This window comes from Tripterygium wilfordii, chromosome 14, assembly GCF_013401445.1.
Source record: "Tripterygium wilfordii isolate XIE 37 chromosome 14, ASM1340144v1, whole genome shotgun sequence".
In the NCBI taxonomy this organism is placed as follows: domain Eukaryota; kingdom Viridiplantae; phylum Streptophyta; class Magnoliopsida; order Celastrales; family Celastraceae; genus Tripterygium; species Tripterygium wilfordii.
In genome coordinates, this window is record NC_052245.1 from 5,778,640 (window position 1) to 5,794,683 (window position 16,044).

Consider the following 16,044-nt stretch of genomic DNA (forward strand, 5'->3'; position numbering starts at 1 on the left):
TTATACCCGGTCAAGAAAAGAAGGTGTGCAAGTTGATAAAATCATTATATGGCTTAAAATAAGCACCAAAACAATGGCATGAACGTTTTGATAGTGTAATATTATCAAATGGTTTTAAATTAAATGAGGCCGATAAATGCATTTACTCTAAAGAAATTGGTAATGAGAATATCATTATTTGCTTATATGTTGATGATATGCTTATTTTTGGTAAAAATGAGGAATTAATTAAATCAACAAAGACATTCTTAGCATCACATTTTGACATGAAGGATTTGGGTATTGTAAATTTTATTCTCGGTATTAAGATACATAGATTAGATAATGCATATGTGATGTCTCAAAGTCATTATATTGAGAAATTATTGGTTAAATTTAGTCATTTGTGTGACAAGATTTCAAGAATTCCGTTTAATCCTAGTCTAAAACTTGGATATGATAAAGGAAGATGTGTATCACAACTTGAGTATTCTCAAGTCATTGGGAGCTTAATGTATGTCATGCATTGTACAAGGCTCGATATAGCTTTTACTGTAGGCAAATTAAGTCGATACACAAGTTGTCTAGGTTTAGAACATTGGAAAGCAATTTCCAATGTGTTGGGTTATTTAAAGTTAACCAAGGACTATGGATTACATTATATTGGAAGTCCCTCAGTGATTGAAGGGTATCGTGATGCAAATTGGAATAGCATGGATGAAGGTTCAAAATCCACAAGTGGGTGGGTATTCACCTTAGGAGGTGCAACTATATCTTGGGCTTCAAAGAAGCAAACATGCTTAACTCACTCGATGATCAAGTCTGAGTTAGTAGCCCTTGGTGTGGCTGGAAAAGAGGCGGAATGGTTGAGAAATCTATTAATAGATTTGCCTATGTGGCAAAAGCCTATGCCTCCTATTTCTATACATTGTGATAATCAAGCCACATTATCAAGAGTGTATAGTAAGTCATACAATGGAAAGTCAAGACATATAAGTCTTCGACATCACACCGTGAGACAAATGTTGGAAGAAGACATTATCACAGTTGACTATGTAAGGTCTTGTACGAATTTGGCGGATCCATTTACTAAAGGCCTTAATAAGGATTTGATTCGTAAAACATGTTTTGAGATGGGATTGTAACCAATTCAATAAGTTGCCAAAGGATGGCAACCCTACCTAAACTTGGTTCTACCATTTTTAGGTTCAAAGGGAAAAACAAGTCCTAAGGGTGATTGTCTTTAGCACTAAAATAAAAAAAAAAGTCTCATCAAACTGAGAAGTCAGTGCTAGTCCTGTAATGAACTTGGAAAGGTTGAGTTCAACTCTTAATGAGTTCTCATAAAAGGTGTTTAAAAAAACTACAGGAGCACCTAGAAGAATTCACCTATATAAGTGTAAAGTGAGGCCACTTTTGTCAGGGTTCCATGAACTACCTAGAGCACTTATGAATTTGGGGTAACACGCATGACCTTTATCGCGTGGCTGAAAAGAATAACTGAGCACTATATGTTGTTATGTGTACATCATTCGGTTATGTAACAAAGTTCGATAGTTCAAAGACATTAAGTCCACTATTCAACCTATTTAACTTTAAGGATGGATCACTATGTAGAAGTTCAAACCCTAAAGGTACTTCTACTTAAGTAATAACTTATAACGAGGTAACAATGCATATTTTTGAAATAAGTGGGGGATTGTTGGAATTTATTTCAACAATATTCAGTTTTTTAATTCCCTTTAATATTCAAACATGATAACTGTTGAGTAGTTATTTTTTGAACTATTGTAACTGCTTGGTAAAAGACACCAATGAAGAGACATGTGTCTTCACTACAATTCCTATATAAGGGATGCAAGAACCAACAGTTGGTATAGATATATTGAATATAGAATAACAAAAGTTGATGGCTGTTATTCTCTTTATTCAGTAAGAGTTTGGTTGCAATACACACTCTTAATCCAAGACAGTTTGTATCCCAAAAACGTTTTGCCAATTAGACCCAATTGCAAAGGAAAGGTGACAATAATCGTTTAAGAACTAGATTCATTTTCGCCTACTGTCTTGAAGCAGCAGATCCCCATCTCTTAAACATTATTGTTTATAGTTTTTTTTCTAACAGAGAACGGTGTTTTTAGTTGTTACTGTGCCCAAGGAGGAAGTTTTTGAGATTTCTAGTTAAGGCTTCTATGTGAATTGGGAAAATGGTGTTTTCTAGCTTCGCATTTTTGGCAACTACTTCTTAATGTTCTAAACTTATAGCAATTGATCTAATTGAGAAGATTTTTGTACGGCTAACTGAGAGTATTTGTTCAACATGGCAGCAATAGGTTTGAACGAGATATACAAGCAAATTTATTTAGTGACATTGATATCCATTTAACTTTCACTTTGTACAGCAACACTTCGCAAGCTTATTACACCACAGCAGGCCAAAGCAAAACACTCGAAACAGAGACATATATGTACAAATACATACATATATAGATATGCATATTATACGGTAAAATAACACACATTTCAGCCGGAGATATCAATGGACTTGACCTCAGGTTGCTTCTCCTCCACTTTTGGCACAACCACACTCTCCATAGTCGCCTTCACTTGATCCAATTTCACATTCTTAGGCAACCTGAACCTCCTTATGAATTTCCCACTACTCCTCTCAACACGGTGCCACTTGTCTGTCTTCTCCTCGTGCTCTCTGATCCTCTCTCCTCTTATCTGCAAAACTCCACCTTCCTCCACCTCCACTTTCACCTCCTCCTTTTTCAGCCCCTTATATCCGCCTTGAATATGTGAGCCTCCAGAGTCTCCTTCCAGTCGATCCGCCGCTCGCTAAATCAAAAGTACCGCCAGTAGAGGAAGCGACATTTGCGACCTCCCCGATCCCCTCGAACGGGTCCCAGACGTTGAGGGAGAAAGGATCGAACACGTTGCTCCTCCACCCACCAAAGAAGCTTGGAATCAGCCAAGGTTTTGAAAACCGAACCGGACCGGCCGGTCGGTCTGTCCAACCGGTGACCAGCCACTTGTCCGGTCCGGTTGAGGTGCCAGAACCAGCAATCTACGAACAGGGATATTTTCGGTTGAATCGGCTGGTTCTTCAGTTAAACCGATCAGAACTGGTGTTTTAACCACTCGGCTATGAGACTTTCTTTGTTTAAAATGATACTTTATTTGAATATATTGTATTTTTATGAAGTTTCTTATATATTATATGCATATAATATAGATATATATATAAATAATTCATTAAGTTAAAACCGGTTCGAACCTAGTTGAACCCCGGTTGAACCTTTGAACCGTAAACCAAAGACTTTTCGGTTTGATGACCGGTCCGGTTTTAAAAACCTTGGAATCAGCACCATAATTGCTAAAAAAGATTTGATTTCTGCGAATGTTTTCTGATGCTGAAATGGAAGCGGAGGGGTGTGAATATATATAGCGAAAGATCAATAGAGAATTGTGGACTTCTTTTCTGAAGCGGCGGTCGGTTTCTATAAAATTCTACGGTCTTCTTTTGAATTCGTGAAGGAGGCATATGTTTGTCTCTTTGGTACTTCTTCCACCGAACAGAGTACTTACATGGGCCGCCGTTGGATTCTGAAATGGGCCAAGATTATGAGGCCGTAATAATTTGGAAAATTTTATCTACACACCACTAATCTACCATCTTTATATCACTTTTTGAACATAATAAATTTACACCAAAAAATTATAAATCGACACACAAATTTATAATGAAGAAAACCAAATTACCCTTATTTTATATAATATTATAAATATTAATGTTAAGTTTACACACATTTAACTCACTTTTAAAGTTTCATCAAACACCTGACAACTTATTTCACATGTATAATATTATAAATATTAATGTTAAGTTTTGCAGAGCTCATGGACGACGATCCTCCTCTTGCAAACCTTGTCTTCGCCTAGCCCTCTGAGTACCTTCGCTATTTCGACGAAGCTGCACTCTAGGCCCATGTAATACTTTTTTTTTTTCCCCTTCTCTCAATTTGTATCTCTCTGTACACATTACGTTCTTGCTCATGTGTTGCCTTAATTTCTGTTAAACCTTTATTGAACTAATTCACGAAGAGATTTATATATATTTATGTAAACTACAAAATATTAAAAAGTGGTGTAAAGATAGTAGATTAATGGTGTGTAGATAAAATTTCCATTTGTTGTATCTTTACTGTAGCAAAGGAACGAATACCAAAGAGAAATTTTATTTGCACACCACTAAAATACTAAGTTTACACAATTTTTAAAATAAAATTATTTTACATAAATATCTTTATTTCAAATAACGTATTAAACCTTAATTAAAAATTTTAAAAAAAAATTTATATTTATATATTGAATTAAAAAGAACTAAATGTACACCAAAAATTTTGAATTAGGTTTTTTTATTTGGTTGTACGAGGAAGTTGGACGATGACACACCTTGAAAACAGGGCTGAAGCCACCGTGACCGAGGAGGTTCAAGTGGGAGAAGAAGTTTGTATCCCTCCATCTTTAATAAAAGAACATTCATTAGTAACAGATTGGATATATATAGTAACTTTTCTGGGTATATTTATTCAACTCCCCCCACAAAAACAAAAACTAGTCAACCTAAGACTGCCGTTTTGGTAAAGTACAAACTGACGAAATCAGTGAGTAATCATGAATCAACATTAATCAGTGACCATATCAAGAAAAACAAACTGACGAAAGTCAAATCTATTACTTCTCTAAGCATTCACAACCATTGCCAGAATTCTGAAGACAGCGGTAGGGGTGAAATCAGTAAGAAATTGTGAGGTTGAATGTGGGGTTGGAGAGAGAATGTGTGTGTAAATTTAATTATAGTATTTTTAATATTTTACACATCAAGGGTAAATCGATCTTTTTCACTATAATTTTGAGTGTAGAATATAATTTTATGGTATAAATTTATCATATTCAAAAAATGATATAAGCATAGTATTTTTGTGGTGTATAGATAATACTTCCCTAATAATTTCAACAATTTTCTTTTTGAAACGGCGAAGAAATATTCGAACCCTGATCATCAAGATGATATACACATCATCCTTATCACTCACATCATCTTTACCACCCAACTAGTGACTGAAGTGCAATTTCAACAATTTAGGCACCATTTGGTGTACAATTTCTCTCAACAATATATGGTCAATTAACCATAAATTGTAAATAATCACCAAACAACAACTTGTTATCCCAAAATCCAAGACAATTTCTTGACCATATATTATCATTTCTAATATTATCCCCTCTAGTACCATTTTGAGACGATATTGACTTTTTTTTGTAAAAACTATCCTCACTCTTTTGGCTTTTTATATGTTTGAAAAATATAAAATAAATAATTAAATAATATTTAATGGCTTTTATTATGTTCATTAATTATTTAATTATTCTTTAAATAAAAAACTTTAATTATTATGTTTTATTATTAAAATGCATATTACCCCTACATTTAATTTACACAACAATTTTAATAGCAAATAAGCTGCCAGCAAAAGTACAATCAAACACCTAGCAGCACTTCAATAACCATGTATGCTACCATTTATTACTATCATTTATTATCTACAATATATGTTACTGTCAAAATTGGCTACGGAACGCATCCTAGTCTTGTTAACTAATTATGTTATGTATCATAATCTTTTCCTAACCCTAATAAACTATAGACATAATTGTGTAAAACATCTCTCACACTGGTTTTGTGTTTCCGTTATTATCTAAGAAGAAGCGATAAGTTCAGGGCATGCAAGGCAGCCTTATTCGTGTCCATGGTGGTGAACAAAAAAGTGAAACTTGAGATGGAACTGGCAGCTAATGACTCTTCTCGTTCTCCTCATGTTCTCATCTTCCCTGCACCTGCGCAAGGCCATGTAGACTCCATGCTCAAGCTGTCCGAGCTTCTCTCCCTCGCCGGCCTCCGAATCACTTTTCTTAACTCCGATTACAATCACAACAGACTTGTCCGATACACTGATGTTCAAGCCCGGTTCGCCCAATATCCCGGATTCCAATTCAAGACCATTTGGGATGGGCTACCAAATGACCATCCAAGATCTGGTCACGAAATCATGGATGTCTTTGATGCTATGAATTCGGCAACAAAGCCGCTCCTCGAAAAGATGCTCACCCAGAGTGACCCGCCGGTTAATTGTATTATTGGTGATGGGATTATGGGGTGGGTTATTGATGTTGCTGAGCAGCTTGATATTCCAATCATTCATTTCCGGACAATTGGTGCTAGCTGCTTCTGGGCTTATTATTGTCTTCATGACACGATTGAAGCTCGTCAATTGCCTATAAATGGTACATCTTTCGTTCTCTCGTGTCTTCGTCTATTTCATTACGTCAAACTTAATATCTTTTCTTTTTTTTTTTAAATTATGAAGGAATCGAAGATATGGATCGGTTGATAACAACTGTACCGGGCATGGAAACGTTTCTCCGGTGCCGAGATCTCCCAAGTTTCTGCAGAGCTAGTGATCTCGACGACCCAAATCTCCGACTCGTCAAAACAGAGACCCGACAGTCTCCTCGAACCCGTGGACTGATTTTGAACACATTCGAAGATCTTGAAGGACTGATGCTTTCCCAAATCCATACTCAGTGTCCCAATATCTACACAATCGGTCCAATCCACGCTCACCTAAACACAAGACTAGGCGTCAATGGAACAGAAACTCAATCATCGAACAGTCTGTGGGAAGTTGACATGAGCTGCATTTCATGGCTTGACAAACAACCCCCAAAATCAGTCATCTATGTAAGCTTTGGAAGCATTACAGTGATGACAAGATGCCAATTCATGGAATTCTGGTTCGGACTTGTGAATAGCAAGAAGAGATTCTTATGGGTCACAAGACCTGATTCAATATCCGGGAGCGGCGCTGGTGGTGGTGAGATTCCGGTGGAGATTGAATTGGGGACCAAGGAGAGAGGGTACATGGTGAGTTGGGCCCCTCAAAAGGAGGTCCTGAGTCACAATGCTGTAGGTGGGTTTTTGACACACTCTGGATGGAATTCAACTTTGGAGAGTATTGTCTCTGGTGTCCCCATGATTTGCTGGCCCTACTTTGCTGACCAACAGTTGAATAGCAGGTTTGTGAGTGAGGTGTGGAAGCTTGGTTTGGACATGAAGGATGTGTGTGATAGAAAAGTAGTTGAGAAGATGGTGAATGATCTGATGGTGGAGAGGAGGGAAGAGTTTGTTAGATCAACGGATAAGATGGCTCGGTTGGCTAAAAAAAGTGTCACTGAAGGTGGGTCCTCTTATTGTAACTTGGACCGTTTGATTGAGGACATCAGGTTGATGAGCATGCAATCATATGGTCATTAACAGATGGGTGCAAGATCGTACCAATTAGAGTATGTAGACAAACAAGAAACTTGGGACGTTTAATAAATTAAGGGCATCTCCAAGACTGGTATGCAAAATGGGGATGCATAACTGTACTTTGCATATTTGAATAGTTATATGCATAATTTAATGAAATTTCATTCCAACAATGAGTATGTAAAATGGGTTTCCATTTAATTTATCACATTTTTTTTTATTTTTTTAATAATTCTATAAATGTGTAGCCTCTCACTCATCACTTTGTGCCAAATCTTTCAAAAACTTCTACATGGATCACCCAAATGCCAGTTCTAAGATTTTGAGAGAATTCATTGCTTTCGACTCTGATTCTGAAAATGAGTTGGAACAACTTTTTAATGCCCGAGAGAATGACGATCAACAAGCTAATAGGAGGAGACGAACTGGCCACCGTGGTTCCTTTTTAGGCCATAAAATTATTCAACGCAATCACATTGACGGTCACTCCAGATTTGGCATGCATTTTTTGGAATGCCATGGTCTCTAAATGATATCAATGTGCTACAAAGATCTCCTGTATTTGGTGCACTAGCTAATGGTCGTGCGCCCGAAGCAAATTACACGATTAATGGTCATCAATACAATATGGGATATTATCTCGCAGATGGCATATATCCTCGTTGGTCTACATTTGTGAAAACAATTCCATGCCCACAATGCCCAAAACGGAAACACTTTGCCAAAATGCAAGAAGCTGCTCGGAAGGACGTAGAGCGTGCTTTTGGGGTCTTAAAAGCTCGTTTTGCCATAACACGTGGATCTGCAAGATTTTGGGACGTCGATACGCTTGACGATATTATGACAGCTTGCATAATATTACATAATATGATCGTTGAGGAAAACGGGGGCCCTGACCACATAGACTTCGATGGACTCACAACTCCACCAACAATGTCACATACTCAAACTGCTGAGTTTTGAAGTTTCATCCAAACACATCGTCAAATTAGAGATTCTTAAACCCATTCACAATTGCAAGATGACCTTGTAGAGCACTTATGGACTCGCTTAGGGTCATCCGATTGAGTCCACTATAAGTCACAGTTTGTGGGTAGATCTGAAAAAACCCTCACGAGACTAAAACTCGTCCACTAAGGTTTCCTTAGGGGTTCAAAGGCTTGTCGCATGTGCTAAATGCAACCGCGATTCCTGCGTCAGTGAGTTAGGTTATATCTTGAAAGCAATGTTTATTTTGGTTTTATGCGTGTCCATGCATGATAATAAATGCTACTTTGTTTCCTTCAGCTCAATCACTATCCAAATAGAAGTCCACAACATCTAGCTCAAACATAGAGCCAAAACACAGGAGATCTTGTAAAGAAAGTTTAGACAATCATTTAATCAAAATAAGAAAACATTAAAAATTATAACCCTTTTTGGCCATTATCTCTATCCTAGCATTCTTCCAATACTCAGCCACCATGGGATCCATGCCTCTAAGGTCTTTGGACATAACTTCTATTTCCCAACTCCTCTCCATCTCCCTTTCCTTTAGCTCTCTATCTCGTTGCTGTTCAAGTAGAGCTCTATCACGTTGTTCATATTTTGCGCGTTCGATATTAAGTTTCTCTTTCAAGATCTCATCCGAAATTGAGGACTTCGATCCACTTGCAGCAAGTTTTTTTGCGGCTTTTATGCCTAGTGGTCTATCTTGATTAATGGAACGTTCATCATTATCTCCGCCAATGGGAGACTCATTAAGGTCATGTAGGGAGACACTAGAAGTCTTATGCCTCTTGTTTGAGAGAGTTTCTTGCCATTTAGCTTCATCCTTCAATATAATCCAACAATGCTCAAGTAGAAATGGTTTATGCTCTAAGTCAGCGTTCATGGATTTTGCATCATCTACCTGTATAAGAAATAGAAAAATAAACACTGTCAAATATTATTCAGTCAAGAAAGAAATGATTAAAGTTCAATAATGTCTAGAATCTCTAAAGCATGTGCTCTGCACTCTGAACACTATATGGAGAATCTTGGACTTAACATTGCAAAATAATGACTGTCAAATATCATTTATTCAACAAAGGAATGATTAAAGTTCAACATTATCTACAAATGTCTAAAGCATGTGCACTGCAATATGAACAAAATATTTAGAATCTAAGACTTAGCACATGAACTCAAATTCCAGCATCAACAATACAAAGTTAGTCACATAGTTAAGTAGGAAAAAATTACCATTCCTTGTTTGGTGTCTTCCTTCAATTTGACTTAAATGACCAGAAAATTTTGACACTTCTTGTTAATATCATTCCACCTTTGCTTTAGAGATGCTTGGGTACGGGGACCTCCATGGATGTTGAAGAATTCACTAATTCTTTGCCAATATCTATTAGCATTTTGAGCATTCCCATGTGTTGAATCTTTACTAGTATTTAGCCAAGCGGAGACAAGGAGTTTGTCATCGTCAATTGAGAAATTCTGACTTCTTCGACTAGTGCCTGTTAACGGCATAACCTCGGATGGAATTTGTGACTCCAATTGATCAATATTATGTTCATCGTCTAATTCATCGCTCATGAGCAACGATGCATATGAATTGTACATGGAATCCATATCTACAACTAGTCAAGAAAACATTAGCAATTAAATAAAATAGGACCAGAACATAGCACTTGCACTTGATGAGAATAAGCACTAAAGGGAAGCTGCAGAGGACATATACACAATGTTTCTTTAACTTGAAAAAGAGATATCATTTAAAGCTTCATCTTCTACAAAGAGCTCCATGTGGCCCCAAATAAACGCAGATTAGAGGAGCCCCAAATTCCTATGAAAGAACACCTTCAAATACATGCGAGAAATCACCCAATTCAAACCAATTTAGAGATAAATACCCAGTATCAGATTTCAATTTGGCCCCAAAATAATACCCAAACTCACCCCAAAATCTCAATTATATCTTCATATGCAGACATATAGACAACGGTTGAAGACTGAGTGATGAAGAATGGTACCTATCAACGTCGGAAGAGGTAATTGAGGAGAGGAGGATGATTGCGGCAAAGTTCGGAATAATTGCGACAAAGGTTGAATGGTTGCAATGAAGTTGGGATGATTGCAGCAATCTCGTCTCTGCTTTTATGGTGGATTCGGATGATTTGGGAGAGGTTTCTTGTCACTGTTCAAAGTCGTTGAGCAACGACTTTCTCCCTCCTGCGTCCTTTTGCATCTCCTTTCTCTCTCCTCTCTGAGATCGCAAATTTGGGAATCCAAATTGAGGTCGCATATTTTCGACCTCGTATATGAACGCAGTTGGCTTCACAAAAACTACGAAACGGGTATGTAAATCAACGGTTATGGGTATGCATACCCGTTTGCATACCAGCGTTGGAGATGCCCTAAGAGGTCTAAAAATGGGTATGCATAATTGTACTATGCATACTTGAATAGTACTATACAAACCCATATGCATATTTTAATTGAATCTCATTCCAACAATGAATATGTAAAATTGGTTTCCATTTAATTTACCACTATTTTTTTATTTTTTTTAATTATTCTATAAATATGTGTAGCCTTCATTCATCACTTTGTGCCAAATCAATGTGTATTTTACATTGAAATCTTATCACAAACTTCAAACTTCTCCATGGATCACTTAAATGTCAATTATGAGATTTTAAGAAAATTTCTTGCCTTCGATCCGACTCTAAAGATGAGTTGGAGCAGCTTTCTAGTGCACGAGAGACAGATGATCAAGAAGCAAATGGAGGAGACGAACTGGCCACAATGGTTCCATTCTAGGCCATAGAATTGTTCAATGCAATTATGTTGACGATCATTCCAGATTGTGGAATGACTATTTCAAGCCAAATCCTGTTTACTATGAAGGTCTATTTAGGAGAAGATTTTGAATGAGTCAAAATCTTTTTCTCCATATTGCAAATGTTGTGTTAGCGAATGATGCATATTTTGTCCAGAGACGGAATGCAGCTGGAGTTCTAGGGCTCTTTGCTGTTCAAAAGATCACCGTAGTGGTTAGGTTCCTCGCATACGGGAGTCTAGTAGACTCTTTGGACGAGTATATACAGATCGGTGAGAGTACTGCAATTGCAAGTTTAAGAAGATTTGTTAGAGGAGTTATTACAGTATTCGGAGAAAGGTACTTGAGGGTGCCCGATCAAAACGATGTTCAACGCTTATTAGCACAGAATGAAGAACGTGGTTTTCCTGGTATGCTTGGAAGTATTGATTGTATGCACTGACAATGAAGGAATTGCCCAATTGCCTGGCAAGGGATGTATACTGGACATTGTCGTTCGCCTACCATTATTTTGGAAGCTATGGCATTGCGTGGTATGTGGATTTGGCATGCTTTTTTTGTAATGCCAGGGTCTCTAAATGATATCAATGTGCTTCAAAGATCTCCTGTATTCGCCGCACTAGCTAATGGTAGTGCGCCTGAAGCAATTTACATGATTAATGGATATCAGTACAATATGGGATATTATCTCGTTGATGGAATATATCCCTGCTGGTCAACGTTTGTGAAAATAATTCCATGCCCACAGTGCCCAAAAAGGAAACATTTTGCTAAAATGCAGAAAGCGCTCGGAAGGACGTAGAACGTGCTTTTGGGGTCCTACAAGCTCGTTTTGCCATAACAGGTGGATCTGCAAGATATTAGGATGTTGATACACTTGATGATATTATGACATCTTGCATAGTATTACATAATATGATCATTAAGGAAAACGGAGGTTCCAACCACATAGACTTCGAGGGTCTCACAATTCCACCGACAATGTCACATACTCAAACAACTGAGTTTACAAGTTTCATCTAAACACATCGTCACATTAGAGATGCTTCAACCCATTCACAATTGCAAGATGACCTTGTAGAGCACTTGTGAGCTCGCTTAGGCTCATTCGATTGAGGCCACTATAATATACAGTTTGTAGGTAGATCTAAAAAAACCCTCAAGAGACTAGAGCTCGTCCACTAAGGTTTCCTTAGGGGTTTAAAGGCTTGTTGCATGTACTAAATGCAATTGCGATTCCTGCGTCAGTGAGTTAGGTTATGTAGTAAAAGTAGTTTTATTTTAGTATTATGGGTTTAGGGATGATAATATATGATACTTTGTTTCCTTAAGCTCAATCTGACTCCAAATAGAAAAGAACATCCTTAAAAGGCTGAACTCTATCACTACATGACAAAAACCTGTTGTTTAGTCAACAAAAGAATCACATCTCTGCATTGCTAATATCTTGAATACAAGCCAAAATAGAAGTCCACAACATCTTGATCAAATATTGTTCAGAATTGACAAAAGCAATGAAAAGATTGTCCATAATACATAAACCTCAATAATGTTAAGAGATTGTCCAAAATAAAAGTAAACATGTAGTTCAAGTAATGTTCAAAACCTCAATAATACAAAGTCTAAAACATAAAAACACCAGTACAATTAAAAAGCTCAAACATAACCCTTTTGACCATTATCTCCATCCTAGCATTCTTCCAATACTCAGCCATCATGGGATCCATGCCTCTAAGGGCTTTAGACATAACTTTAATTTCCCAATTCCTCTCCATCTCCCTTTCTTTTAGCTCTCTATTTCGTTGCTGTTCAAGTAGAGCTCTATCACGTTGTTCAAATTTTGTGCGTTCGACGTTAATTTTCTTTTTCAAGATCTCATTTGAAATTGAAGACTTTGATCCACTTCCAACAAGTTTTTTTGCGGTGTTTGTGCCTAGTGGTCTATCTTGATTAATTGAACGTTCATCATCATCTCCGCCAATGGATGACTCATGAGAGTCATGTAGGGAGACACTAGAAGTCTTATGCCTCTTGTTGGAGAGAGTTTCTTGCCATTTGGCTTCATCCTTCAATAATATCCAGCAATGCTCAAGCAGAAATGGTTTACGCTCTAAGTCAGCGTACATGGATTTTGCATCATCAAGCTGTATAAGAAATAGCAAAACCCTAAACTGTCAAATATCATCAAATGGCAAGAAACATCATTAAGAAACAACAATATGAACACAAAATCCAGCACTAATAATACAAAGTTAGTCACATATTTAAGTAGGAAAAATTACCATTCCTTGTTCGGTTTGTCCGCTAGGGTGTCTTCCTTCAATTTGACTTAAATATCCATAAATTTTTGGCACTTCTTGTTAATGTCATTCCACCTTTGTTTTACAGATGCTTGGGTACGAGGACCTCCATGGGTGTTGAAGAATTCATTAATTCTTTGTCAATATCTGTTAGAATTTTGAGCATTCCCTTGAATTGAATCTTTGCTAGTATTTAGCCAAGCGAACACAAGGAGTTTATCATCATCAATTGAGAAATTCTGGCTTCTTCGATTAATTCTTGTTAAAGGCACAACCTCGGATGGAATTTGTGACTCCAATTGATCAATATGATGATCATTGTCTAATTCATCGCTCATGAGCAATGATGCATATGAATTGTACATGGAATCCATATCTGATCAAATTGAAGAAACAATTCAACAATATAGATAATAAGCCTATATAACCAATTCAGAGCTTTCCCAAAATCATGTATGAATTCATCAAGTTGTTCTACTCTGAGAAGTGATTTATAATCTATATATATGTTGAAGTTAAACCAATCCATTCACACCCAAAGATTATTCAACTTCTCCATCATGGATAATCCATTCAATGAGAAGATCAACAATTGCACATTGGGAAAGTCGTGCGCTTACAAAACAAAATTCATGAACTGATTCGGTATAGAACCCAAACTACAAAACTAACAAGCACATCATCTATAGAATTCTTATGCTTACCACAAAATGATGAACCCAAACTACACACAGAATGGCCTTAATTCTTAGAGCCACTAAACAATCAAATATTAGGTCACACCCACTATCTCTCAAGTTTTGAGTTGAACCAATCCATCAACACAAGTAGTTCAACCGAAAACTAACGTCATCAGCTGCATAATTTATAAACACAAAATCAAAATCAACAATGCTACGAAATAAACAGAAATCAACTTTCAGAATCTAAAGTAAACGCACACAAGTACATGACACAATAAAATTACCCAAATTTCAACACTATTTCGGTCGATTGGAAGCTTATAACATGAAAATGCAGAGATCTCAAACTATTCCTCTGTGAATTTGGAAAAAAAAACTAAGAGAACAACAAAATCCACAGTCTCGAAATTGAACCCTAACTTCGTACGAATAGAAAATGAGCTTACCAGATAAAAGGTTAGCGAAGTGGGAGCGAGAGAAATGGCAGTGTGGGTGAGCGAATAGCGATCATAACTTAGATGTTAACATTTATGCATGGTTTTCGGCACTATTCATAGCCGTTGCTCAACGGTTATCAACACTCGCGTCGGTTTGCGACCTTCGTCTCTCTCCTTGCCAGAGTCGCAAATATTGGAACCATAAATGGGGTCGCAAACTTTCGAATCGGTTTGTGACCTTTGTTGGCTTGACGAAAATGGCGAAATGGGTACGCATATCGTCCGTTACCCGTTTGCGAACTGGTTTACGACCTTTGTTGGAGATGCCCTAAGTACGGTTAAATAAGGATATGTCCTACAAATGTTCAATCTCATTTAATTTCTCCCATTAAAAGGGCATTTTTTGACCAAAATTGATAGGTTAAAGTTAGTCACGTTTATTGGGACGTTAATTTCATTGCTGATAGGTTAGCTAATTTTGGCTTTGATTTGTCTTAGGGAGTGCATTTCTTTTCTTATCCTTCTGTTATCTATCTTCTTTCTCTTTGGGATGATATTGTAGGGCTATCCAACACTAGGCTTTGTCCAATTTAATAAACCTTTTGTTTCTCTTTAAAAAAAATAGAATGATAATAAAACTATCTGGAGATTGAAATGAAGAGTATCCATTAGTGTTTTGATTGCCCTCTCTATGTCACTTCTCTCAAGTCTCTAGCTTGCATTCCAAGTGCACTCCAATCTTCCAAACATGCCTACCATTCACAAATTGGTCACCAAAGCAAGGATGTCAAATCATTGGCAAACCTTCACGGATAATCGTATCTCCAATGTAGAGTTCCAACCATTGTGTCTCCAAAACCCTCCAATGGCATTGTGATGTAGCACTTCTTGTTGAGGAGCCATTTCATTATGTGACCCTCTTTCAGTCTTTCACCCGCCATCTCCATGAACCCATTCGACTAGGGGTGTTTATAATCGATCCGCAACCGTGGTTATTCTGTTATCTGATACGGTTTTGATTTTAGTAAATTTTTAGAATTTTTTAGATTACGGTTATAACCGAAAAACCAAAAAATATTAATATATATTATATACTATATTATATACGTTACATATTATATATTATGTCATATAATATATATCTATATACCTTACATATTATATACTAACTTATATTATATATATAAAAATACATATATATGTAATATATATATATATATATATATATATATATATATATATATATATATATATTGGAATTGTTGAGACATCATGAGAGGCCAAGTAGTATTTGTAGAACTCTAATTATGACTCTATAAAAAATTATAAATTAAGATACCAAATTAACTTAATCATTACACAAATTATAAATTAAGATTGATTAATTGTAACTCATGGTGACTTTATCATTTTAACTATGACGAGATAAATATATTTATTATCATTATCATGGGTT

At 36.6% G+C, this 16,044-nt stretch overlaps 2 protein-coding genes and 2 pseudogenes across 2 annotated transcripts; 2 read left to right on the plus strand and 2 right to left on the minus strand.

Annotated features, from left to right (window-relative positions):
- Positions 1 to 2,321: 2,321 nt before the first annotated feature.
- LOC120014165 lies at positions 2,322 to 3,972 on the minus strand (annotated as a pseudogene).
- A 1,596-nt stretch (positions 3,973 to 5,568) lies between these two features.
- On the plus strand, positions 5,569 to 7,530 carry LOC120015318 (7-deoxyloganetic acid glucosyltransferase-like). Its single transcript, XM_038867689.1, has 2 exons — positions 5,569 to 6,330; positions 6,414 to 7,530. The coding sequence occupies exons 1-2, from the start codon at positions 5,796 to 5,798 to the stop codon at positions 7,358 to 7,360; spliced, it is 1,482 nt and encodes a 493-aa protein (XP_038723617.1). The 5' UTR covers positions 5,569 to 5,795; the 3' UTR covers positions 7,361 to 7,530.
- A 1,226-nt stretch (positions 7,531 to 8,756) lies between these two features.
- Positions 8,757 to 9,958, minus strand: LOC120014166 (glutathione S-transferase T3-like). The gene is made up of 2 exons (XM_038866085.1): positions 9,623 to 9,958; positions 8,757 to 9,248 (listed from the first exon to the last, which is right to left on the minus strand). The coding sequence occupies exons 1-2, from the start codon at positions 9,956 to 9,958 to the stop codon at positions 8,757 to 8,759; spliced, it is 828 nt and encodes a 275-aa protein (XP_038722013.1).
- Positions 9,959 to 10,345: 387 nt separating this feature from the next.
- LOC120014167 lies at positions 10,346 to 12,191 on the plus strand (annotated as a pseudogene).
- Positions 12,192 to 16,044: the final 3,853 nt, after the last annotated feature.